This window comes from Panicum virgatum, chromosome 9N (genome assembly GCF_016808335.1).
Source record: "Panicum virgatum strain AP13 chromosome 9N, P.virgatum_v5, whole genome shotgun sequence".
Classification (NCBI taxonomy): domain Eukaryota; kingdom Viridiplantae; phylum Streptophyta; class Magnoliopsida; order Poales; family Poaceae; genus Panicum; species Panicum virgatum.
Window position 1 is genome coordinate 55,460,913 of NC_053153.1, and position 24,977 is coordinate 55,485,889.

Below are 24,977 nucleotides of genomic sequence, written 5' to 3' on the forward strand. Positions count from 1 at the left end.
ATGTGCATGAAGCATATTTTAAAGCACATCGTCCAGGCGTCATTGTTTAGAGACTTCCTCGAGCTGTCTCTTTGAAGTGAAGATAAATAAAGAAGCAGCGTCCCTCGGCTCATCTATATAAGCAGAGCTAGACATCCAGGCATAGGACATCGGGAGCAAGGAAGGAAGACACCAGACAAACTTCGAGTTCCTGAGAGCACTCTTTTGTTGCAGTAGTGTTTAGCCATCCACTGTTTAATATCCAAGAACACTGTTGTATTTTTGTACCACATTCGCTGTAAGGTAATCCCCGTTCTCTATAATTGTTTGTGGAGTTTCCTGGAAGGGGAAGCCATATGTAAGCATGTTTATTTTAATGGAGTAGTTTGTCTTTTGAAAATCCCCTTGTCTTCTGGTCTGTTTGTGCGAGACGACTTTTTGTGTTAGGGAACCTATAGGAGAAACCTCTATGATATTGTTCTCGTTGAAGCCCCATATTTAGCATCTGAGAGAATCTAGTGATCGCTGAGAAGTGTTTCCTTCGGGCTGCCTAGGGAGACGATCATTTTGCATAAGCACTATTTGGGATATCTTTGAAGGGAATGTATCTAGTGCAAATCATAGACTTCGTGAAAACCCATGCAAACCACGGCAAAAAAGTCATCTAAATTCACCAAAAAATCACACATGTAGATGGTATGATGATACACCATCTTGTAAAATATCTTATCCAAACTCGACTTCGTTTGTGAGATATAAAAATAACAAATTTCTTAAATAGCCGGGCGAGCTCGGGGGTGGCCGCGGGCCGCGGGCACGACCGGCGGCCCCCTACTTCACCTCCGGCGAGCGCGGCCCCCTGCTCACCTCCGGCTCCCTCCTCGCCGCGGAGATCTGGAGGGATGGAGGGCGGCGGCGGCAGCGTCCGCTCGCCTCGTCCGCTCCGCCTGGCCCCGCCGGCCGCTCCTCGCCGAGGACTCGCCGAGCCGAGCTCAAATCGGCGGAGGGCGCCACGCCCCCCCCTGCTCCCTCCCTTTCCCTTGCGCGGCGGCCTGGTCGTCCTCAACGTCGGGTCCTTCTCCCCGGAGCTGTCGCTCCTGTCCAGGATCGTGCGCCGCTTCGCATGCGGGAGGACGTCATGGGCTACAACCTCTCCGAGATGGGCTGCAGCGCGGGCTCATCGCTGTTGACCTCGCTCGGAACGTCATGCTCACGCGCCCGCGCACCATGGCGCTCGGCGTCAGCCTCAGCAAGGCGCTCCCCAAGGCCGCCATGCGCGCCTTCACGGAGAACCTCCAGCGCCTGGTGCCGCGCATCCTCCCCGCCCGCGAGCTCGCCCGCTTCGCGTGTCGCCTCCTCGTCCGCAAGCTCCTCCGGCGCAAGGCGGCGGCGGCCAACAAGGGGAGGGCCCCAAGATCACTTCAAGACCGGCGTGGACCACTTCTGCCTCCACCCCGGCGATGGGCGAGCGGTGCCAGCGCGGGCCGACGAGCGCTGGCCGGTGGTGATTCATCTGCTTTTGCCTCCGCCTGTTGGAGATGAGGATTTTTGCATGTGTGATGAATTTACTGTATAGGAGGCAAATGGAGGAATGCCTCTCCCATTTTACATCTTTTTGTTGGAGTCGGTCTAATCACTTGAGGCATTGCATAGTTTGCTAGCGACATGCTTGTCAAGATACCTAGAACACCTTTAATTGCACAAATACCGAGGCATGCATACTTTGCAAGCAACATGGTTCTGAAAATATCTGCTCATTTAATTATACAAGTACCAAGGCACGGTTATTATATGGATGTAGATCATCTTTTTTTATTCTGCAGCATCTGAGCTCACAGAGAGTGACCCACCTGGATGCCGGTAACTGATGACACGTGTGAATTAGAGTGATGAATGGATGGCAGCATGTGATATTTTTTAGAATTAGATTCTCACCACCGGCCTGCGGTGTCCTGCATTCTATTTCTCTTTTGGCGCCTGAGTCTTTGACTGGAGAAGCTCGCCGCCTCTCATCTTCTTCGCAAGGTGCCCACCTGCGATCGGCACAATCGTAATAGCTGATCAAGAACCGAAGCCCATGTGATGTAAGTGCATATATTTCCTTTCTAATAAACCTGCTCTACTTCATCCTTTTCTAATGGGTCTTATTTTTTATGGAATTTCCGTTGCCATATTATTATACCCAGGCCTGATGATGACGGCAGTTGAAAAGAAGATCGCCTATTTGATGGCTCTTTAGGATGGGTTTGGTAACTTAACAGGACTAGTGAGGTGACCCACGCATTTGCGCGGCTAGTATTGATATTTTAAATATATTTTGTATTTTTATCTAATTATTATTTATAAATTTAAAGTTTTCTCATCACATATTACTTGCTTCAGTAACCAAGAGTGCTTCTCTGCTGCTAGTGCAGTGGTGCCTCCTTTTGCCTACATCTTTTTTGTCAGCGATGTGGCCGCATGGCAAAAGCACACAGTCCTAATTCTGTCACGACTGCATATCTCCTCGATCTTACCTACTACCATTCGTTGTAGTAATAGTAAAATATTTCTTATCTGCCAGCCCTTACAGTAATGCTGCCCATTGCTCAGTTCAACTGACTCAGTTGTTCTTTTGCTAGCTTCCCTACTTTATGATCCTCTTAGTCATTGTCGCTAATATGTTTAATTTTGTCATTTGTTGTATGGCGCCATACCTCCATGGCCTAGTTTCTGTTGGGAATAATCAATCCAAGTTTTTTGTTTTTTGGAAGCCAACAAATATCCATAGTGCAGAGCACAAGATTCCGTTTAGAATTTCAGCAACCTATGTTCATGTTCAAGCATGATGAGCTTACTATACCAATTATGGCCTGATCGATATTATCCTGGTTCCTGATCTGCTTGTGGTGTTAATTTTTTTTAGCTTCTGGTGTTAATTGTGAGGTGCGGTAGTGCCTTGTAGCAATGGCAACAAACCTATGAAGGATGGTAGTCTAATATAGTGCAAAGCCTAGAAATTATTTTATTTATTTTGACTAATAATAATATAATCGTGAATGTACATTTGGAATTTTCATAATATAATAAGATATACGTGTGGTAAAATATGTTAATTATTTGTGTAGCTATTATCTTATAGGTATGCACGATATGTAGCTTGATATGCAAAACGATGGATATATTTATATTTATAAATAGAAATATATTTTAATGGCACTAGTGGGTAATTTATAAACATGTATATGAGCATTTTAGGCTAATTTTTTCGTAATGACAGTGGTGGGTAATTTATTTTTTCTTTTTTTTTCTCCGATTAACGTGAAAACTTTTAGGCTTTGAGAGTGAACATGGAGCATCCATTTGTTGGCCAAATAATAATATAATAGATGAAAGTTGAGTGGTCTTAAGAAAGACTTCATTGAGCACCTCAAGAATGAATCAAATAGGCCAAGGGCAAGCGAAAGGAAACATTCAGCAGAAGAAAAGATGAAGCTGCATAATTATCTTATGGAACAATACATGCAGTCAGCTCTAAAGAAGTACAACACTGAAGAAAACCTTGATGAGGTTTGTGATCTTTTCTCTGTCTTTAATATTCCATTTGCCTTTTTCAAATTTATATGCTAACGTGACACAACTTCAGGATTCAGGTTTTGAGTTTGTGAAAGCAATAAAATAAAGTTTCATTGTTGAAGGAGCGGTCAATTTTCATCGGTATTTTAACTTCACAGCTATGCAAGGTAGTACAATTCACTTGTTTTTTTGCTGACGTAATCCCAGATGGAGAGAGTTGTGACGTGTCTTGCTGCAAACTTCTACATGATAATGACAATGGTATGATTTGGTTCCAATAGTAATGCTCTATTTTTTTCACAATTCTATACAGTAATTGATGTTTATAGAAATTATTCAATTGTTACCTTTTCCTAGTTTGTAGCTATTGGAGACCAAGCTTTTGTATTACAAAATAAAAACATCCTTCTTAGATGATGATGCGGTCGGTGTTTTACCGGCTAGCCCACCTAGGGATACTCTAAGGTAGTTGATTGTATGTAGGGAGTCGCCAAGATCAGGAACACGATGGTGTAAGCAACACAAGGCTTAGACAGATTCGGATCACATGTTGCATAATACCCTACATATTGTTGGATGGTTTGTATTACCTGAGGGTTTTAGATTGTTTGGAGGGGGTCCCTATCCGCCCTTATATATGAAACTCTAGATCGATATGAGCCCAAGAGTCCTTCTCGAGTAGTTCGCTTTTATACCGACTAGTTCTACTCACATACAGGTACTTTACATGATGTCAGGGTATGGGACATGCCCCATCTCTTATACCATGCAGTTATGCGTCATGTCAGGTGTCCCATGGCCTCGAGTTTAATAAGCCCCCGAGCTCTTCATAGCTAAGTAGTGCAGGCTCCTGGGTATTTTTGAAGCCGTGTTTGAGTCCCTTGAACTTTGCCTAGACATGTCTTCCGAGTACTTTTTTGGCTGCACCAAGACTGTGTGGTGCTCTAGCCCGAGTAGTCTTGAAATCTTCAAGTACAATCTTTATATATGGGATGCGATTAAAATCGTACTCCATATGGAGTAGCATCTGAGCCTTAGGTTGAATCAAATAATCAGGCTAAGGGTTCATCTTGATTTTAAATCTTTGTCTTCCAAATAAATTTGAAAAACAAACTACTCATCACACGTGTTGCACATCTCCCCGAGCCTTGAATCCAAATTCTTAGATTTGGAAAGATTCAGACTCTGCTTCTCTTTCGTTGGGTTTGGGCAGTCGCAGGAGCTTGGACCATTCCTGGTGAAGAAAGATGTTCCTGAGCTTGAGTTAAACCCGTATGCTTGGAATCAAGGCATGTCAAAATTGGCAGAACTAACCTGTCAGAGTCTTGTTTTTGACAGTAACAATGGAACCATGTAACTAACTGTCTGATGGTAGTTCAGCTGCAAATATCCTGTTCCTGGACTCCCCAGCGGGCGTTGGATTTTCGTACACGAACACGCCCCTTGATAAAGATCCACCGGGAGACAATTCCACAGGTGACAGATATTTCTCTTCATTCTAAAAAGCACAAGAATGTAAGAAACATGACCAATGGCTGAATAGCTGTCTGCAACTGTTGCAGCACACGGATCATACAGTTTCCTCGTCAGGTGGTTCGAGAGATTCCCCCAGCACAAAGCGAAGGAGTTCTACATAGCCGGAGACAGCTACGCAGGTGCAGCTAACTCATCCATATCATACTTAACTGAACGATTTCTATTTGCTCGCAGCTCATGCACATTTGGTTGGTTTCACTTGCGTTTCTGCTTTCTAGGACACTACATTCCCCAGCTCTCAAACCATTCCCCAGCTCTCAAACGTCATCCTGGAGGAGAACAAGAAGGCCTCCAAGGAAAATAGAGGACTGGTCGCCGTGGTTCCATCACAAGCAGGTAAAGAGATCCTCTGAAGTCTGAACAGGACCATCACCTTCCGATCCGGTCCCTAATAGAAAACACACGCATGGGCTTCGCAACTTCAAAGTGATAAGATGGAAAGTTTGTTAAAAAAAAAGATTCAACGTCGCTCTTTCAACACAGGCAAACTGCGGTACGTTGCTGCTGTTCTGATCCGGCGTTGTGTCGTTGTGCTGTTGTAGGTTGGCGGCTGGAGCGTGGTGTACGACGGCCTGACCTTTGTCACCGTGAGAGGGGCCGGCCACCTGGTCCCGTCCACGAAGCCTGCGCAAGCGCTTGAGCTCTTCAGGCACTTCTTGGCCAACACCAACCTGCCCTCCAAGCCGTTCTAGAAAATGTTATGGTAGTTGTTTCCTCAAGGAACACGTACGCTCCTCAATAAACAAACAACGGGATCCGTGGATGGGTATGGTGCTGATAACGTGTTGTAAATCGAGATTGCAATGTAATGAACAGTGGAATCACGAGATGTAAAATGTGAATGAGCAGATTTCTTATTGATCTTTGCCATCTATTTATATATTACAATCAGACTTGAAAATCTCTTCTTTTCCGTTAAAAGTTCCCACGACGCATGAACTCCAGTTCGTGGCTCGTCGCCCACGTTCAGGGACGCACGCGGGGTTTTGACTGCCTGCCATCGAGCAGGAGTAGTTTTTTTTTTGGAGCAATTAGCAGGAGTAGTTTTGGCCTTTGGAGTTTGAACATCGGATAAGATCACCCATTTTCAAACTTAAACAGTTCTGTCATGTGTCGCTGCAGTGTGTTCTTGGAATGAAACAGTGCTGTGGGCGAAAAGAATGTGACGATGATTCTTGATTTTTGAGGAATGTTGAGTACTCTATTCTGCTTGTGATGAGTGAATTGTCAACCGTGCGGTGTGATCGTGCGCTTGGTCTTTGGATTGCAGGTACACGGGCGTCAAGTGTCGACAGAGAGCTGCCGTGGAGGTGCTGTGGCCGATGGACCGTGCGGTGGACGGCGGTGAAGGGCAGCCGGGACCGGAGCTCATGCCGGGTGGTAGATGTGGCGTCCACTCCTGTATCGAGGGCGCAAGCGGCGACGGAAGGCGGGTTTCTTGGTTTGCGCCACAAAACCAAGGAGGCGGACGGCGGTTGAAGACGCCAAAACCGACGCTTTGAAATTGTATGTGTCGGATCAACCGGTGTATAGGTCTTTCTCTGAGTTAGGGTTTTTTGGTGTTCTTCAGTTACACCGGTGCTTTAGCTACCACGAACATCGGTTTAACCGGTGCATGGTCACCAGTTGCCCCATGTGCAAGAGTTCACTCATTTAACCGGTGTATTGAGTTTTCACAACACCGGTTTAACCGGTGCTCAAGACTTTTCGAGTTGGTGTTCCTCTGGACAACTACACCGGTGCTTGATTGTGCCAACGTCGGTTTAACCGGTGTAGTCAAAGGTTGTTTTGTGGACTCTTTGGACAACAACACCGACGCTCGAGCTTGATTTTGCCAGATCATCCGGTGTCAGTCATCGGTTGAACCGACACAGTTTAAATCAGTGCGTCGGATTAACCGGTGGGTTATACCGTGCGTTCTCTTCTGCTGCTTCTTGTGCTGTTCTACGTGATTGCTTCCGCTATCATCCTAGCTTGTTTCTAGGGTTGTTTTGTGTTGGTTTAGCTCTTCCATAGTTACTCCACGCTTCACCTAAGACTCGAGGATTTCGGTGTACACTTGAGACTACGCTGATCTTTCCGATTGCAAGAAATTTTAATCGGCTCCCATTCACCCCCTCTGGTCGCCCCTTCGGCCCCTCAATTTTAATATTTTTTTTCCTTTTCAGTCGTTGGAACACGACCAACGCCCCTGGTTTTTTTTTTTGAAAAACGCCCCTGGTTTTGGTACCAAGAAGAGCTGTCACGCAAAAATATCCAGAACATTTTTCTTCTCATCACACAAGCTGTATAGCTTTGGGGTGCGTTTTTATCAGCAGATCCAGTTTCGAGATTTACTAGTATTTCCTTTTGCACGTCGACTTTCAGTTGTTTAATTTTGTTTTCTTTTAGTCATAACGGTTACTTCTTAACAAATCAGTTTCAGTAGAGACCAAGCCAACACTTCACCAAATGTCTCATTAAAGAAATCTACTAATCACACAAGCTGTCAAGCGACAAATGGTGTCTCACTTGGCCTTTTATTCGTTCTATAAACCCGGAATATCTAATTGGCCGGCCGCCGCGGGCCCTCTAGCCTCCGTTCAGGCCGCGGTCGCCGCGCACGGCTTCCGGCAGAAGCAGCGGCGGCTGAAGCCGCGGCACCTGCCGCCGCCGGCGAAACCGTCCTTCCGGCACACGCTCGCGCAGCGGCTGGACCTGAAGCACAGGCCCCGGACCCCCCTGGTCCGTGTCAAGCACTCCTTCGCCTGAACCGGCGCCGCCATCTCTGGGCGCACGGCAACAACAACGTTAACCGCCAAGACAATGGCATCGTACGATTGGTGCAATGGTGCTTCAGCTTTCTTAGCTAGAGCCTAGAGCCTAGAAAGCAGCATGCGCTTAACGGCAGCCATGACGAGCAGGAGCAGGAGGAAGGCGGCGGCGCGAAGCTTCTCCCGTGAAGGCGCCATCGATTGATAGATGTGTTCGGGCGCTAAAGAAGAATCGTTAAGCAGATGAGATGAGTGAAAGCCGATCGAAGGCGCAGGCACGGCCGAGCGAGTGTGATTGATGGGAATATATTGGATCCGATGGAGAGAAGTATTAAAGACGAAAACCCCACTGAGGATTCCCCAAATCTTTACAAACATTTATTGCGCAATAATCATTTTTTTTCCTTTGAGGAATGGTGTTTCAGATCTTTCGGGGGGCAGGAAATTTAAATTAGCTCCCAAACCACAATTAAAAACTTGCAAACCTTGTACCAGCAATATATATATATATATATATATATATATATAGTTTGAATTTAAATGCACGCGCCATAGACACTTTTATTGCACAGATCCCCTAAATTGAAGATATATGACTGAAATTTGATTTTTCTTCGATTAGTGGCGGTCTGTGCAAGCAATTCACTTCAGCGGCCATGCGCAAATCTGAATATTATTTCATTGTCACACAATTGGTTCATTGTCATGTAATTACTTCAGTGTCATGTAAACTTCATATGTACTTAATTGACCTTGGCTTTCATGAAGTTTTGAGAGAGTAGTTCGAAGTTGAATTTCGGTTTTAGATTTTGCTTTCCCTTTGTTCTCGTTCTGTTCTTGGGCTGAGATTTAGGAGAGCACTCGGGCCAGACAGTGGCCCAGCAAGCTGGCTTGGGCCTAGGCGGGGGCACAAGCCGGCCCAAGCGGGCGGCGCGCAAGGCAGCCCGCGAGGCGAAGCGTCTTTTTTATTTCTATATTTTTTTAAAAAAATTACAGAAATATATTTTTCATTTCACATTTTACAGTTCTATATCCCTACCGCCCGGCAGGGGGCGGTAGAGATCTCTATGTAAATAAATATAAATTTTATTTGCGCAGAGGTCCTTGCCGGGGGGCCTGCCGGGCGGCAGGCCCCCTGCCGCCAAGTGGTGGGGCGGCAGGGGGCCTGCCGCCCGGCGGGGGGGGGGGGGGGGGGGGGCGGCAGGCTCCCGCCAAGGATATAAAAGCTCCGGCCCTTCCCTTGCGTCCTCATTTTCTGCCCACGAGATCCAGAGAGGGGAGAGGAAGAGAGGAGGGGTGAGGGAGATAATTCCACCGGCGAAGCCCTACCGGATTTTGGATCCGAACCGCAGGTAACCAATATTTCTTAACTTTTTCATTCCAAAATTGTTGTATGTTTAATTTTATGATTAGTATTTTTTATTATTGTAAGCACTTAGAGTTCGGATTAGTTGTTATAATTGAAGCCATAGCACATTTCTAGATATTAGATTAATTAAAATGAAGTCTTTGGATGGCCAGATATGTCGTGCAAAGTGGCGTTTCAAGTTCATTACGGTGACTTCTATAGAATTACTCATGATTCCTATGGAGCAAATCTATCAGCATTGGAAAGAAGACAGTGCAGTCTAGATAAACCCCTAGAGAGGAGTTTTGAGTCCATTCGGAAATGTATTCACAGGATGTTCAATGTGAATCCAAAGACCTATTTGCTCACGGTTCATACCTTGACTTCCTGGAAAACTAATGGGGATTTCTGGGAGTTGACGCATATAAGTAGTACGGAAGAATGGCAACATTACATGCACGCAGCTCTTGAAAGTGGGTGGCCTCTCGCAATGGTAATTCAGATTCACCAGAAGACCGGTGATTTAGGTGAAGGGTCAACACACACAACATCTGACTGCAATGAAGAGATGGAAGAGGATAAAGAAGAAGAGAACATGCAAGCTCCAGAACCAGAACCACAAGGTTTGGCAGATGAAGACGAGCGGATACCTGAAATTGTGGAGGAAATAGAGAAAGAAGACCAGGATGCGCTAATAATGGAGCAATGTGGGGACTCATCGGACGATGAGGACGATGAACGCTTCCCAGTGCTAGGTGAATGGCGTGAAGAGGGTTTTGAGAATCCAGTGGTACAAGATATTAAGAGTTCGGAGTTTGAATACAGAGTGAATGAGGTTGTACAAGAGGCAAAGTATCGTACCATTGAGGATGTGAAGGATGATGTGAAGCTCTGGGTTGTATCTCTGAGGAAGGAATTCAGAGTACTGAAGTCTAGCAGCAAAGAATACGAGGTGAGGTGTGCAGATAGAGACTGTACATGGCGAGTGCATGCATACAAGGGAAAGTTCAAGACACACTGGGAATATTCAATTGTTACACCACATACTTGTAGATTGACAGGTATTGTGGGACATCATCGTAATATCACATCAACTTCCGGGGCTAAGAAGATGTATGGGGTGATTCTTGACAAAATGGATTACGAGCCTGCATTGATAATTAGGGACATTGAACAGAATTTCTAGTACGTGATCAGCTATGCAAAGGCTTGGCGGGCTAAACAAAAAGTATTTGAGATGAGGTTTGGCACTTATGAAGCATCATATGACAACCTACATCATATGCTTGAAGCAATTGTGCACAGAAATCCTAGAAGTGCTTTTGATACATATAGTGTACCGAGCTTGTCAGGGGGGCCAAGCATTCTGCTGCGAGCTTTTTTCTGCATTGGAGCATGTGTCAGGGCATTCATTTACTGCCTTCCTGTTCTGTGTATTGACGGCACTTTCCTGGCAGGGAAATATAAGGGAACAATATTGACGGCAATCGGAATTGATTGCAACAAGCAGATAGTTCCAATCGCCTTTGCCTTTGTTGAGAATGAGAATACAGAAAGCTGGTACTGGTTTCTTGAACGTCTGAAGAATCACGTTGTTGCTGGAAGGCCTAATGTTTGTCTTATCAGTGATAGACATGCAGGTCTCCTTACAGCTATAAGACAGCTACAAGAAGGTAGTACATTTTCACCTCCTATATGGCCAGATGTTGTCAGTAGGTGGTGTGTCAGACATATGGCTGCTAATTTTTATGAGCGGTTCAAGAACAAGGATCTCATGAATTTGTTCAAGCGATTGTGCACTCAGAATCAGTAGAGGAAGTTCGATGCTTTGTGGGGTATAATTGATGATATGAGCATTGAATTGCTTAAGAGCCAGGCCTCATCATCCAGCAGGAGACGTTCTACAGATTCATTAGTGGGACATGCTAAGCCATTTTCACAGTGGATTGATGGTGCGCCTAAAGAGAAGTGGTCACTTCTATATGACACAGATGTGAGACGTTATGGGATCGAGACGACCAACCATGCTGAGTGTTACAATATGGTAATGCGTCATGTTCGTGGATTTCCTCTTATTGGCATTGTTAAGTTCATCATGTATGGATGTATAAGGTATTTTAGGGAGCGATACACATCAGCCGCTCCCTTACTTAATGATCCAGGAGTGCATTTTTGCATAAGGGTCAATGAGTACATGGAGAAAAAATTGAAAAGGCTCGATTTCACTCAGTCATATCGATGGGCACAAAAGAGCAAAGATTTGAGGTATCATGTAGGGATAGGACCGGCCAGGGTGTCCGCAGGCAAAGGGTAATTCAAGAAGTCTTGATAACCATTGACGGGAGGGTGTTCTGCCGATGTCAGAAGCCAAAGGTGCATCACTTACCATGCTCCCATGTCATCGCGGCTTGTTCTGTATTTGGGTTAGATGCTGTGTCATATGTTTCTCAATATTTCAAAAAAGAAGCCGCAGCACATACTTGGTGTCATGAGATATACGGCATCGGTATTCTAGGCCCATTCACTCAAAAAATTCCCCATCCAATTCTCATCCCTGATGCAGCTACGAAGCGGGGCATAGGCCGACGACAGACACGTCGTATCCGGAACGGAATGGACGAGTCCGAGGCTGGAAAGAAGAAAAAACATTGCAACTTGTGTGGAGCGGACGGTCACACTTACAAGAAGTGCCCACAGCTTTTAGTACCCAATGCTGCTGCCGAGGCTGGACCTTCCGGGAATCCGACGGATGGATCGGCTCCTCCTACAAGAATTCGCCGCATCTAGTTGTGCATTTATTTGTGTGTACGAAATTAAGTATATTGTGTATGTACTATGCCTAAATGTCTTGTTTAATTAGTTGGAAGTGCGTATTTCTATAGAATTTGGTTGTAATGAACGTAACCTTCAATGTAATATCTTATGTGGTATCTTGTTTAACGTTCTATTTATATTTCGTTCATTGTATCAAATTGGTTAGCCCCAAATGCTTGGACACATGGTTTGTCGCCACCTATAGCACAAGCACCACATAATGTGACACATAGAAGAAAGCTAAATGAGTACACATCCATGATACTGAAGAATCCAAATTATTTCAATACAATTTACTTCACAATCTAGACCGATGAACACCATATGTTACACATTATTTCATGAAATCATCTAGGTAGTCACGCACAGGGAGAGGAACATCATCTCTTGGAGGCCATGGTTTGGGGGGCATGAAGTCATCTAAGTCGTCATCCCAGTTAACAGAACTTGGTGCTGGACGTGGTGCATTTTGACTTGACGAACCTCTTGACTTTCCCTTTCTCTCTTTTATGGTTCTACTTTCATGTACAGGGGAGGAACATCAGGTCTTGGAGGCCATGGTTTTGGGGGCATGAAGTCATCTAAGTCGTCATCCCAGTTAACAGAACTTGGTGCTGGAGGTGGTGCAGTTTGACTTGACGAACCTCCGGTTCTATGTGATTGCCAAGTACTATCACCCGAAGATCTTCCACGCCTCCTTCGTCTTGTTTGCGGCATGAGTCCACCGAAGATACATACCAATTTACGAAAATTTGGTATTGATTTGTTAATCAACTCTGTGTCCTCGGGGTAATCCTTGCATATAATTACAGAACAACTTTAAAATTTACGGAATATGGATTACAAATGACTATAGATATTAGATACGAATGATAGTTACCTTAATGTGCATTTCATACACCTCTGACCGCATCCATATCGTAGAAGTACTTTGTACGAAACCAATAACATTAGGATGATTAGCTAGTTCACATACCCTCATATACATCTTACGGCGTTCTAGCAGGTGTCCCTTTACATCTTGCGTTGTAATACCTCGAAACAATGTGAAATCTTTAAACCCTACTAATTTGGACAACACCATCTCTATCGTACCATCTGCTAATGGATCCAACTTCTTACTGATTACAAGATGTGTCATGATCTCAAGAAATATACTAGATTTTTCTTCGATCCATGAAAATCCAACAGAATTAGAAGCAGTCATTGCCTTATGCTGCAATAACAATAAAGTACTGTCATTCTAAATTTACTATTTTATATTTCACTAGCCAAAAACTCAATCTATTCTAATTCGTAATTATTTTAGAAACAATTCTATAATACGTCAGAAATATTGGTTACCTGCGGTTCGGATCCAAAATCGGATAGGGCTTCGCCGGTGGAATTACCATCCTTACCCCTCCTCTCTCCCTCTCCCCTCTCTAGATCTCGTGGGCAGAAAATGAGGGCGCGAGGGAAGGGCCGGAGCTTTTATATCCTTGGCGGGAGCCTGCTGCCCCCCTGCCGGGCGGCAGGGGGCCTGCCGCCCGGCAGCGGGGCGGCAGGCCCTCGCCAAGGACCTCTGCGCAAATAAAATTTATATTTATTTACATAGAGATCCCTACCGCCCCCTGCCAGGCGGTAGGGGTATAGAACTGTAAAATGTGAAATGAAAAATATATTTCTGTAAATTTTTTTTTTTGAAAAATATAGAAATAAAAAAGACGCCGAGGCGAAGGGCAGGCGGCCCAGAGAAATATCAGGCTGTAGGGGCACGTGGCTCGGCAGCAGTGGGTACTGAAAGCTGTGGGCATTTCTTGTAAGTGTGACCGTCTGCTCCACACAAGTTGCAACGTTTTTTCTTCATTCCAGCCTCGGACTCGTCCATTCTGTTCCGGATACGACGTGTCTGCCGTCGGCCTATGCCCCTTTTCGTAGCTAGATCAGGGATGAGCATTGGATGGGGATTTTTTGAGTGAATGGGCCTAGAATACCGATGACGTTCAATTTAAATTTCGTTCATTGTATCAAATTGGTCAGGCCCTTTAGAATTCGTTCAGCTTTTATATTTGGGGGAGCCTGCCGCCCCCCTGCCGGGAGGCAGGCTGCCTGCCGCCCCTCCACCGGGCGTCAGGTGCCTGCCGCCCCTCCACCGGGCGTCAGGTGCCTGCCGCCCAGCAGGGGGGCGGCAGGCTACCAACAGGGGCCTCCGCGCAAAACAATTTATATTTGTTTATATGTAGTTCCCTGCCGCCCCCTACCGAGCGGCGGGGTACAAAACTGTAAAATGTGAAACCAAAAATATATTTCTGTAAAAAAATGTTTTTAAAAAATATAAAAATAAAAAAGCCGTCACCGCAGGCCTGTGCGGGCGCAAGCAGCCTAGTGGGGCGCATGCAGCTTGAGCTGCAGCTGGGTCACGGGTTTTTTTCTTTTTTATATTTTTTAAAAATAAAAATTTCAAAAATATATGTCCGTTTTGAAATATTTCAAAAATACCCCCCGGTCACCGCCCATAGGGGGGCAGGTCTTAAGTGTAATTTTTTTCTTCAAATTCGCAACGAGGTCCCTGGGAGAAAAAAGGGACTGTTGCCCCCCCCCCCCACGGGCGACAGAGGCCTGTCGCCCGTTGGGGGGGCGACAGGGTCCCCTCCCCTTATATAAGCCCTGACCGCCATATGCCGCCATTCCCTTTGTCATTTGAGCCAAAAAAATTCAGAAAAAAAAAGAGAGGGGTGAGGAGAAGAAAGACGGCGAAGCTCTGCCGAATTGCGTACTTGTGATCTACCGGTAACTTCCGTATGAATCCATTGATATTGTATAACAATTAAATTTAATTAGCGGATTAGCTGAATTAGATTTGGTGCTTTAGAACACTCGTTTAGTATTACAATTTCAGTATTATTACATACTTGTTTTTAAATTAATTATGAATTAGAATAGAATTATGAAAGTACCTTATTGATATTGCAGCATAAGACAATGGCTGCCTACAATTGTGGAGGATTTTCATGGACCGAAGAAAAATCTAGTATAATACTTGATATCATGACCCATCTTGTTATCAGTAAGAAGTTGGATCCGTTAGCGGATGGTACGATAGAGATGGTGTTGTCTAAAGTAGTAGTGTTTAAAGATTTCACATTATTTCGAGGTATTACGACGCAAGATGTAAAGGGACACCTGCTAGAACGTCGGAAGATATACATGAGAGTATGTGAACTAGCGAATCATCCTAATATCATTGGATTCTTACAAAGTGCTTGTAAGATATGGATGCGGCCAGATGTGTATGAGATGCACATTAAGGTAACTCTCATTCAGTTGTAATCCCGTCCGTCATTTCGAATCCATATATATGAAACAGTAACATTTTTTTAATTATATGCTAGGATTACCCCGAGGACACGGAGTTGATTAACGAAACGATACCAAATTTCCGTAAATTGGTATGTATCTTCGGTGGTGGACTTATGCCGCAAACTAGACGAAGGAGGCGGATAAGATCTTCGGGTGATAGTACTTGGCCTGCGCAAGAACAGATACCCGGAGATTCGTCGAGTCATGCTTCAGCACCTCAACCACCAACTTGTGTTAACTGGGATGACGACATGGATGACTTCATGCCCCCCATACCATGGCCTCCAACACATGATGTTCCTCCCCCTGTACATGAACCTAGAATCAGAAAGGAGACAAAGGGAAAGGCAAGAGGTTCGTCAAGTCATGTTGCACCACCTGCAGCACAAACTTGTATTAACTGGGATGATGACATGGATGACTTCATGCCCCCCAAACCATGGCCTCCAACACATGATGTTCCTCCCCCTGTACATGAACGTAGATCCAGAAAAGAGAGAAAGAGAAAGCCAAGAGGTTCGTCGAGCCATAGTACACCACCTGCAGCACCACCATCTATCAACTGGGATGACGACCTAGATGATTTCATGCCATGATCTATAACATTTGATGTTCATCGGTTTAAGATGTATTCGCATTTAGTATTGTTAATGTTGTATTTTGCTTGTATGTATGTCTCGTACCAAACTTGCAACCTGTGATCTCGTACTCGCAGCTAGATACACTATGGTTCCTATTTTGAGCTATTCGAGCGTGTAGTCGTCGTCATCGTCGGCAGGATCTCGGCCGCTAACTCCTACCGCACCTAACTTGTCCTTCATTAAATCACGGGAAAAAATCGCAAGAACTTCCCTTATTTCACGAGCATTATGGAACCCACAAACATAATAAGTTCACATCAATAGTATGTATAGAAACAAATGACAAGTAAACTAGCACAATCATAAACATCGGATACAAATAAGCGGTCCACAGCTATCTCATTACAAATAAACATCAGAGATACAAACATCAGATATATCTAACCACCCCTAGGGCGTCGGACCCTCTTAGCCCTCTGCTGGGCACGGACATGGCCCTCGGAGTAGGTGAGAACATCCGGAGACCTCACCTGTCGCTCAGGACGCGCAAGGGGCTGCGGTGTCTGCTGCTGAGAGATCCCAAGTGGTGCTCCTCCTAGCTGTTAATACCCCAAGACATCGGGGTCACCTTGCGCGGCAGGCTCTTCTGGACTCAAGATATCGAAGTCGTCTAAGGTGAAGGTCTCGTTATCTGGTCCAAAGGAGGAAGAAGAAGGTCCGGCGCCCGCATGGGGGTAGAATCCTACGCAAAAAATGTGGATGTTAGCGTACACTCGTATATTTTGTCATGACATGTAGAAACCGAAATACGAAACATAAACTAACATGTGTAGACCGGTATCTGTGGCCCCGGTGCCATCCCTGGATACGGTCCGCCAACTGGTGCTGTCCCTCTAAACATTCCAGTATGGCCGAACACAGTAGCTGGATCGTATCCTATATGTGATATTAGTAAATATGTAGGAACACTTGATCTAATTTTAAAGAGATATGTACGTTACCTGCACTTGGGAAGAACTGCGACGTCGGCCCGTGCACGGTCGACGGACACGGGAACGACGACGAGGCCTGGGACGACCCGTGGCTGTCTTCGTACTGCACACGGCTTCCGAAGTTGTGCACTACCTAACGCAACTGATCACGCTGCCTCGACCATGCCTCTGTCTGCTCAAACTGGGTCATTGGGGATCCGGCACGTACCCTCATCAAGTAAGTCGAGCAGTCCGTCTCCATCATGTTGCAAAGGCGAAGCTGCATCCATTCAGTAAAGGTACAGTTACAAACACATGAATTATTTTATGAAACTGATTATATATATATATATATATATATATATATATGCAAATATGATCAAGAGACTCACCGCGCCAGCTAGTGCCTCCACGTGGTGCCGGGCATAGCCATCCTGAGGCCTCGCCTGGTGTGGCTGCGGGTGAGTGTCAACAAAAACCAGACGAGCCCGAGTCCGGGGTAAGTACTAAGTGAGGTAAGCCCTAAAGGAGCTATCTGTGTGTGGTTCTGTTGGATGGACCAAGTGCTCGTCTGCCTGTTCCCATTGGTCCACCCACGGCTGTATCTTGGTGAGCCAATCATTAGAGCACGGCAAGCCACTCCTTGACAACCTACAAAGTGGACCACGAAGAATCGTTAGATTCGACACGAATGTATGAGCCAAGTTCATTCATAATTACCTGTGGTCCTGGTGACTGACACGCTCCAACGCGGTGGGCACCGGAAACTCCTGGCGCTGCCCAAACTGTCTCCTGACTCTCCAGGGGCAATATGCCTCAACAGCGATGTCATAAACCAGGACGGCGGAAGTAAGCCACAGGCTCGCATTCGCGGAGCAGTGCGAAGACAGGCCTGCTGGTGCACGGGTAGCCACAGCCTCTGGGCTGTAAGGCTCCCAGACAACGTCCTCGGGCGTCAGCATGTCGAGCTCCGAAACAAACTCAGGATATGCGCGTCTAACCTGCGCATGCGCCCAGGACCTCTGTATTCGGAATAAGTAACATTAAAAGTGCGCTAATGCATCATGTAACAATGAATAACAAAATTAGATGTATAAGAACGTACCTGACGCTAGATCCAGATAGTTCCCATAGTGGGCCTCTCGTCCTCCTCGTCGCCGTACATGCCCCCGTGGTAAGGCTCGTGGCTGACCATGGGCCGACCAACGGCTAGCCTCTCGTACGACCAAAGCTGTAGCAGTAGTGGCCACCCTGCCAGGATAGCGTTCCCGTGTGTCTTCATGCAGCCGTCGCAGAGTCCACGGTAAGTGGCTGCAAGTACCGCCTCACCCCAGCTGTAGGGCGGTACGTCCTCGTCCCCATCTACAATCTTCCGTGCATACAGAAGGAGAATCCTATCGACCGAGTTGCCATGAGTGTTGTTGAACATGATATAACCAAACAACCAAAGTAGGTACGCCTCCAGCGATCTGGTCACACTGTACTCATCGGCATCCGCAGCCAACAGGGCAGGCTGCATAAACAATTAAGATTTATGGTTTCAACTGTCAATGGAACATGTGAATTGTAACAATTAAATTTATATATGGAATGAATACGTACTATAAACTGTAGGAACCAGGTCTTCGAAGGACCTGCTGCTCGCGGGTGCGGGTTGATCGGACCTGCTTCTTCCACGCGGTCAACCAGGGCAAAACGGGCCTCCAGGTCATCCTTCCACGAGGCCGCCACCAAACGCGGACCTACAGCCTCCCCGATGATAGGGAGGCCGAGAAGGTAGGCCACGTCCTGCAGCGTAGGAGTCATCTCCCCACACGGGAGGTGGAATGTGTGTGTCTCCGGCCTCCATCTGTCAACGAGCGCCGTTAGGAGGGATCGGTCGAGCTGAATAGGCCCAACCTCGACAAGACGGCTCAGAGTCAGTAGACCGGCCTCACGTAACCTGCAAAAAAACAAAAATGTCGAAACAAAGGAATACCGACGAATACATAATTGATAAACAATAATATTTCATTACATACCGGTCACACCAATCGTGGTGTATAGAGATCGCCTCCCCGGGTGGACGAGGACGTAACACCTCTAGGGCTCGGTGCTCAACAGCTGCAAAGTAAGACCTGTGGCTCGAGTCGATAACTGGGTCTAGCAAGGAGTCCATCTCCATACCTGCATTCAAAAATATATGAGAACACATAGGTAAATATATATTTCATACAAACTGAACACATAAGTACAATAATACTTCATTACATACCTGCAATATTTCATTTCTACATATTAAAAATAATGAAATACAATTGTGGATCATGACACCGAATGCCTTCCACGAGCAATTCTCGCTGATGCTTGTCTGAACGTAGGAGGTGCTCCATCTCTGGGATTTCCGGAAGGACCGACGTCAGCAGCATCGTGAAGTGCATTCTGAGGACACTTCTTGTAGTTGTGACCCAATGCTCCACATTGGCTGCAATGCTTTTGTGCCTTGCTTGCTTCCGACTCGTCCATACCATTCCGAATACGACGTGTCTGACGGCGGTCTTTGCCTTTCTTAGTGGCTGGATCAGGAATAAACATCTTATTCTCATTATCCTGAGTGAAAGGCCCCACAATTCCAATCCCGTATACCTCATGTCCCCAGGTGGATACAGCTGCTTCCTTGCTGAAGTAAGGTGAAACAAATACTCCTGGCTGCAACGCAGACTCTGCACATGCCGCAATGAGATGGGAGCATGGCAAATGCAATAACTTAGGCTTCATGCAGGAGCAGAAGGCTTTGCCATCTACTGTAATCAAACTCTCCTGTACCACCCTATCTCTACGGATACCACGACCAGTTCTATCCTTGCATAGAACCTCAAATCTATGCTCCATTGTACCTGTCGATATGACGCAGTGCAGTTTGGCCTTTTCAATCTTCTCTTGCATATATTGTGTCACTCTTTTGCAAAACTGAATTTGGGGGTTGCTGATGTTTATGCTTGCAGCCGTGTAACGCTCTCTGAAATACTTCATGCACCCATACATGATGAACTCAACAATTCCCACAAGAGGAAAGGCACGACATGAACGCATAACCATATTGAAACACTCTGCATGGTTCGTTGTCTGAATACCATACCGTATTCCGTTGGTATCATAAAGGAATGACCATTTCTCCTTAGGTGCACCTCGAATCCAGTGTGAAAATGGCTTCTCAATTGAATCCCTAGCCTCTGCAGCCTGACTCGTGCCTGCTCCTGATGCCCTTACCTTCACTAGCTCTGCAGTCAACTGATCAAGCATCTGCCATAATGCATTGAATTTTCGCTGTTGATTTTGGGTGCACAACCTCTTAAACAGGTTCTTAAGATCCTTGTTCTTGAAGTGGTCATAGAAGTTTGCACCCATATGCCTAATGCACCACCTGTTTTGGACATCGGGCCATAATGGAGGCGTTGTCGCAGTTCCACGTTGCAATTTCAGTATTGATTGCAGCAGACCTGCATGCCTATCACTAATAAGGCACACATCTGGACATGCAGCAACAACATGAATCTTCACTCGTTCAAGGAACCAATACCAACTGTCTATGTTCTCATTCTCCCCAAATGCAAATGCGAGCGGAACTATTTGGTTGTTGCAATCTACACCGATTGCGGTGAGTATCTGACCTTTATACCTTCCAGTCAAAAATGTGCCATCAATGCAGATCACCGGAAGAGAAAACTGAAATGCTCTAACACAAGCATCTATGCAAAAGAAGGCTCGTTGCATAATTCTTTGTCCCCTAGTCACGGCTGGTACGAGGTACGTGTCATAAAAGCTTCCAGGATTTCTAGCAGCAACCTGGGATAACATCCGAGGTAGGTTATCATATGACGCCTCGTATGTGCCAAACCGCATCTCGAACACCCTTTGTTTAGCCCGCCATGCCTTCAAATAACTGATGGTGTACTGGTAAGTCTGCTCAATGTGTCGAACAATTATTTTTGGCTCATAATTTAGGTTCTCCATAATAAACCCATACATTTGCTTTGCAACAAAGTCGCATGATATATTGCGATGCGAGGGAAGAACTTCTGACAGCAAACAAGTGTGCTCTGTCACAATGGAACATTTCTGGTTTGACTTCCATTTCCCCTTGAATGCATGTACTCGCCATGGACATCCATCATTCACACACTTCACCTTATATTCTTTACTGCCAGACTTTACGACTCTGAATTCTCATTTCAATGATATTGCCCATAGTCTCACAGCATCTTTTACGGCTTCAATGTTTGGATATGTTGCACCTTGCACTACCTCATTTCCTCTGTACTCCCACTCCAGATTTCGTACATCTTCTACGACATAACTGCCAAAACCATGCTCCTTCCACTCTTTTGGCAATGAGTACTGCTCGTCATCAGATGAGCCCTCATATTCTTCCATCTCTATTGCGGATTGGTCTTCTGCCTCCATCTCGTCCACAATGCTATGTATCCTCTCTCCCTCATCAGCAAGGCCATGTGGTCCCATGTTTTGGTTCCCTGTCTCTTCTGACTCATCTTGCTCAACATAATTGGTCTCTCTTTGAATACTCGGAGTTCCTTGATCTACACAATGTTGGATTTCATTTTGTGTCTTCTCCCGGATTTGAACAAGAATGGCGAGAGGCCACCCACGCTCTAGAGCTGCTTGCATGTACTTCTGCCGGTCATCAGTGCTGTGTATCATCATTAATTCCCATAATTCACTTTCTACCTCCCAATTAACAAGAGACTAGACGGTGATCACATGTGTTAACGGATCAACACGGAACCCACGCTGCAGCCAATTACATATGGAACCAAAACTCCTTTCCAGAGGTTTATCTATTGCGCTAGATGTGCACTTAAAGGTAGAAAGATCTACTCCATTTGGCCCATACATAACATTGTAGTCACCATAAAATACTTGAAACTGCATCTTGCTCGACATATCTGTATATCACATAATACTTATCGAGTTATACTCTTTACTTCACTACCTTATTCAATAATCCGTAAAAACTAAGTTTGAAATTCAACTACAACGTATAAGTATTCATAACTACGTGATGGCACTCAAATTCTATACTGCATATGCCAAATTCTATTCTAAATCATAATTAATTTATAAACACGTCTCTAATAGTACTGCAATTGTAATAATAAATGCGTAGTACTAATTTTCTAAACTAATTTACTACTACGTAACTACAAACTAAAGTATCATTAAACTCCTACTTAAATGGTTCTACTATAGCACTAATTAAATTAAATTACTCACCCCTACTTAAATTACTCCTACTTAAATGCGTAGTACTTAAATAGAAAAATATATAAACTAAATGTACTAACCTGCAGATCACAAGTGCTGAATCCGTCAGGGCTTCGCCGCTTCCCTTCTCCTCACCCCTCTCTTTTTTCTGGATTTTTGGTGGAATTTTCAGGCTCAAATGAGGAGGGAAGGGGGATTGCATCTTATATAAGGGGGCTTACCCCGGTCGCCCGCGGAGGGGGCGACAGGCCCCCCTGCCGCGCCCGTGGGCTGGGCCCAGTGGTCGCCCGAGGGGGGGCGACAGGCCCCCTCTGTCGCCCGTTGGGGGGGCGACAGACCCTTTTTTTTCCAGAGACCTCGTTGCAAATTTGATGAAAAAAAATTACACTTAAGGCCTATCACCCTATGGGGGGCGACCGGGGGATATTTTTGAAATATTTAAAAACAGACATATATTTTTGAAATTTTTATTTTAAAAAAATATAAAAAAGAAAAAACGATTGGGTCACGCCACCAACCAGCCTAGTAGGGTACAGCCTGGAGGGATCAGGCCAGATTGGAAGAAGACCCGTGAGAAGGTTTTAAGGTTTGGTTTGCATTTTTCTCTCCTTGCACTTTCAATTAATTCTTCATCTACTGTTTAGATTAGTTAGTTAGTGCTGCACTCTCTAATAGTGATTAATGTGATGCATGGCTAGTTATTTAGTAAGTGTTTTCTAATTATTGTTAAATCATCACATGCTTTGTTAAGTGGAGTAGGCTGAAAAAGCCTCCGTGTTACATTGCGGGGAGGGGTATTTATGGCTCAATCTCATAATTACACACTACCAAATATACCCTTAGACATCTAGAATATACCTAAAATATTCTATATTCTAAGGTCATTTTACAGCTTGCATTGGAGCGTACAAATTGAACTTTTGTTTGTACCCACGCTTTCCTCGTATCCCTTAGGGGGTGGGTCCACTTCGGTTTAGGGGTGTGGCCTGAAGCCGTGCGCGTGGCTCCGGCAACGGCCCGACGGGTAAGATAGGCCAACATCAAGCAAAGCAACCGAGCCCTTGAACCAACAAGGTAATGTTTGAGAAATTTATCCATACGCAATTTTCTCACAAATTCACAGTCATGCAGTGAGGAAAATATTTATGAAGCTGGTGATTGCAATGTGTAGGTCATGGTAAGGGACAGTAATGTTTGAATAGTTACTTGATCACATTCATTGGAAGCAAATTCTTCTTGCAAGTGAAGGATGAGACATCACCAAGCTTTTTCAAGCTATGATAAATTGGAAACTTGTGTTGTAATTTGTAAGCATCTTATTGATGTTATTTTCTGCTTTATGATTTATACTCTATTTATTTTTGGATGTTCTACTTTGAAATATTGATCATTTAATTTGGTACATCTGTTATTCACTTATTTGTATGTTGAACAATTTCAAGTTATGAGGAATTTTATACCATCAATACTCAATTATGTGCTTCAGGCTATTAAAAGAATTCATTCTTTGAAAATTTTGAATATACATATCCCAAATCCTAGGCTAGCATATAACCTTCGACAAGGCCTTCACGCATTCCTCATGGGTTTTGGGACCTTCAGGCACAGCCATATGCCTTCTTTAGCTTCACAGGTGAAAGCTTCGCCGGGTAGTCGTCTTTCATCCACCGTAACCTCCAAATGTGTCACCTTCGGACCTGCACACAGTACGGAGAAAATCATATATATGTTGGCAGTCACATGCTATCAGGTGGTTTTAGGTTCTTTACAGACAAGTTAAACCAATTAAGTTACAGTACTAATGACTGTCCTCATTACTGCCATCTATTTGAATTCTGATTATACAAGTATCTTTCAATTGTTTTCTACAACTGTCGGTACCCTGTAGCAGGGATACCCACTCCTACTGCAGCAAGTCAGGACTCGCGTAGTCATCCGTAACTACGCCATAAGGGGCGGGCTCTTTCCTCACCTGGCCAACGGCCCCGGACCCGCCCCATAGGGTCCGGGACCTCCCCGCGTCCGTCCAGACCTCCCACGCGCGTAGAACCAGCATACCGCCGCGGCGGGATCCGGGGACGCCACGTATCTCGCAGGCGCGGGCGCGAGTCTTCCGCTGGAAGACTCACCTACCCACCGCATTCAATGCGGGTAGTTGAGGCGTGCTCTGCAGCCGCGGCACGCGGGGCAGCTTTTGTCAGGCCTCACTGTAGACCGCGTATTATCGAGGTACAAAGTGTAGCCGCATGCGCCGCATCCGCGCAGAGCCGTCTGCCGCATTAAATGGATACGACGGCACGGCACCTTTTCATCATACCGTCTACGCCGCAAGCTACACAGCCCGTTCAGCTACGCAGCAGGCAACGCCGCAAACTACGTCCTGGCGCCGTTTCGACAAGACAGGGCATGGATATGCCGGACGGAGGATCTTCACAGGCAGAAGGAAATCCGGGAATGAAATCTCCGCCGCCTGTAATGGCATAATGTCTGTACAATATGTTGTTTTATACTACATCGCTGGACCCACCTGTCGGGGACCCAACGGCCATGTACGCGTCTCCTTTGAGATATAAAAGAGAGGCGCTCGCTGCACACTCTGGACTCAGCTAACGCCAGTGACTCTCGGACACTCTCCAGACTCTATACACACAAGCTCAGTTTCTACTCCGAGCAACCCGGCTCTCAACCTCTTGAGAGCGCAAGCAATACAACACACAGTGGACGTAGGGTATTACGCTCCGGCGGCCCGAACCACTCTAAACATGTTGTGTTCATCGTGTTCTTGCATCTAGATTAAGCTAATCCTAGCTAACCCCCGAGTACACACCCTCAGGGT

The 24,977-nt window shown here is 45.6% G+C and overlaps 1 protein-coding gene across 1 annotated transcript; it reads left to right on the forward strand.

Annotated features, from left to right (window-relative positions):
* The first annotated feature begins 1,206 nt into the window (after window positions 1-1,206).
* Window positions 1,207-5,762, forward strand: LOC120689138 (serine carboxypeptidase-like 34). Its single transcript, XM_039971468.1, has 6 exons — window positions 1,207-1,386; window positions 4,748-4,806; window positions 4,910-5,010; window positions 5,097-5,189; window positions 5,306-5,406; window positions 5,613-5,762. Exons 1-6 carry the CDS (start codon window positions 1,207-1,209, stop codon window positions 5,760-5,762), a joined length of 684 nt encoding a protein of 227 aa, XP_039827402.1.
* Window positions 5,763-24,977: the final 19,215 nt, after the last annotated feature.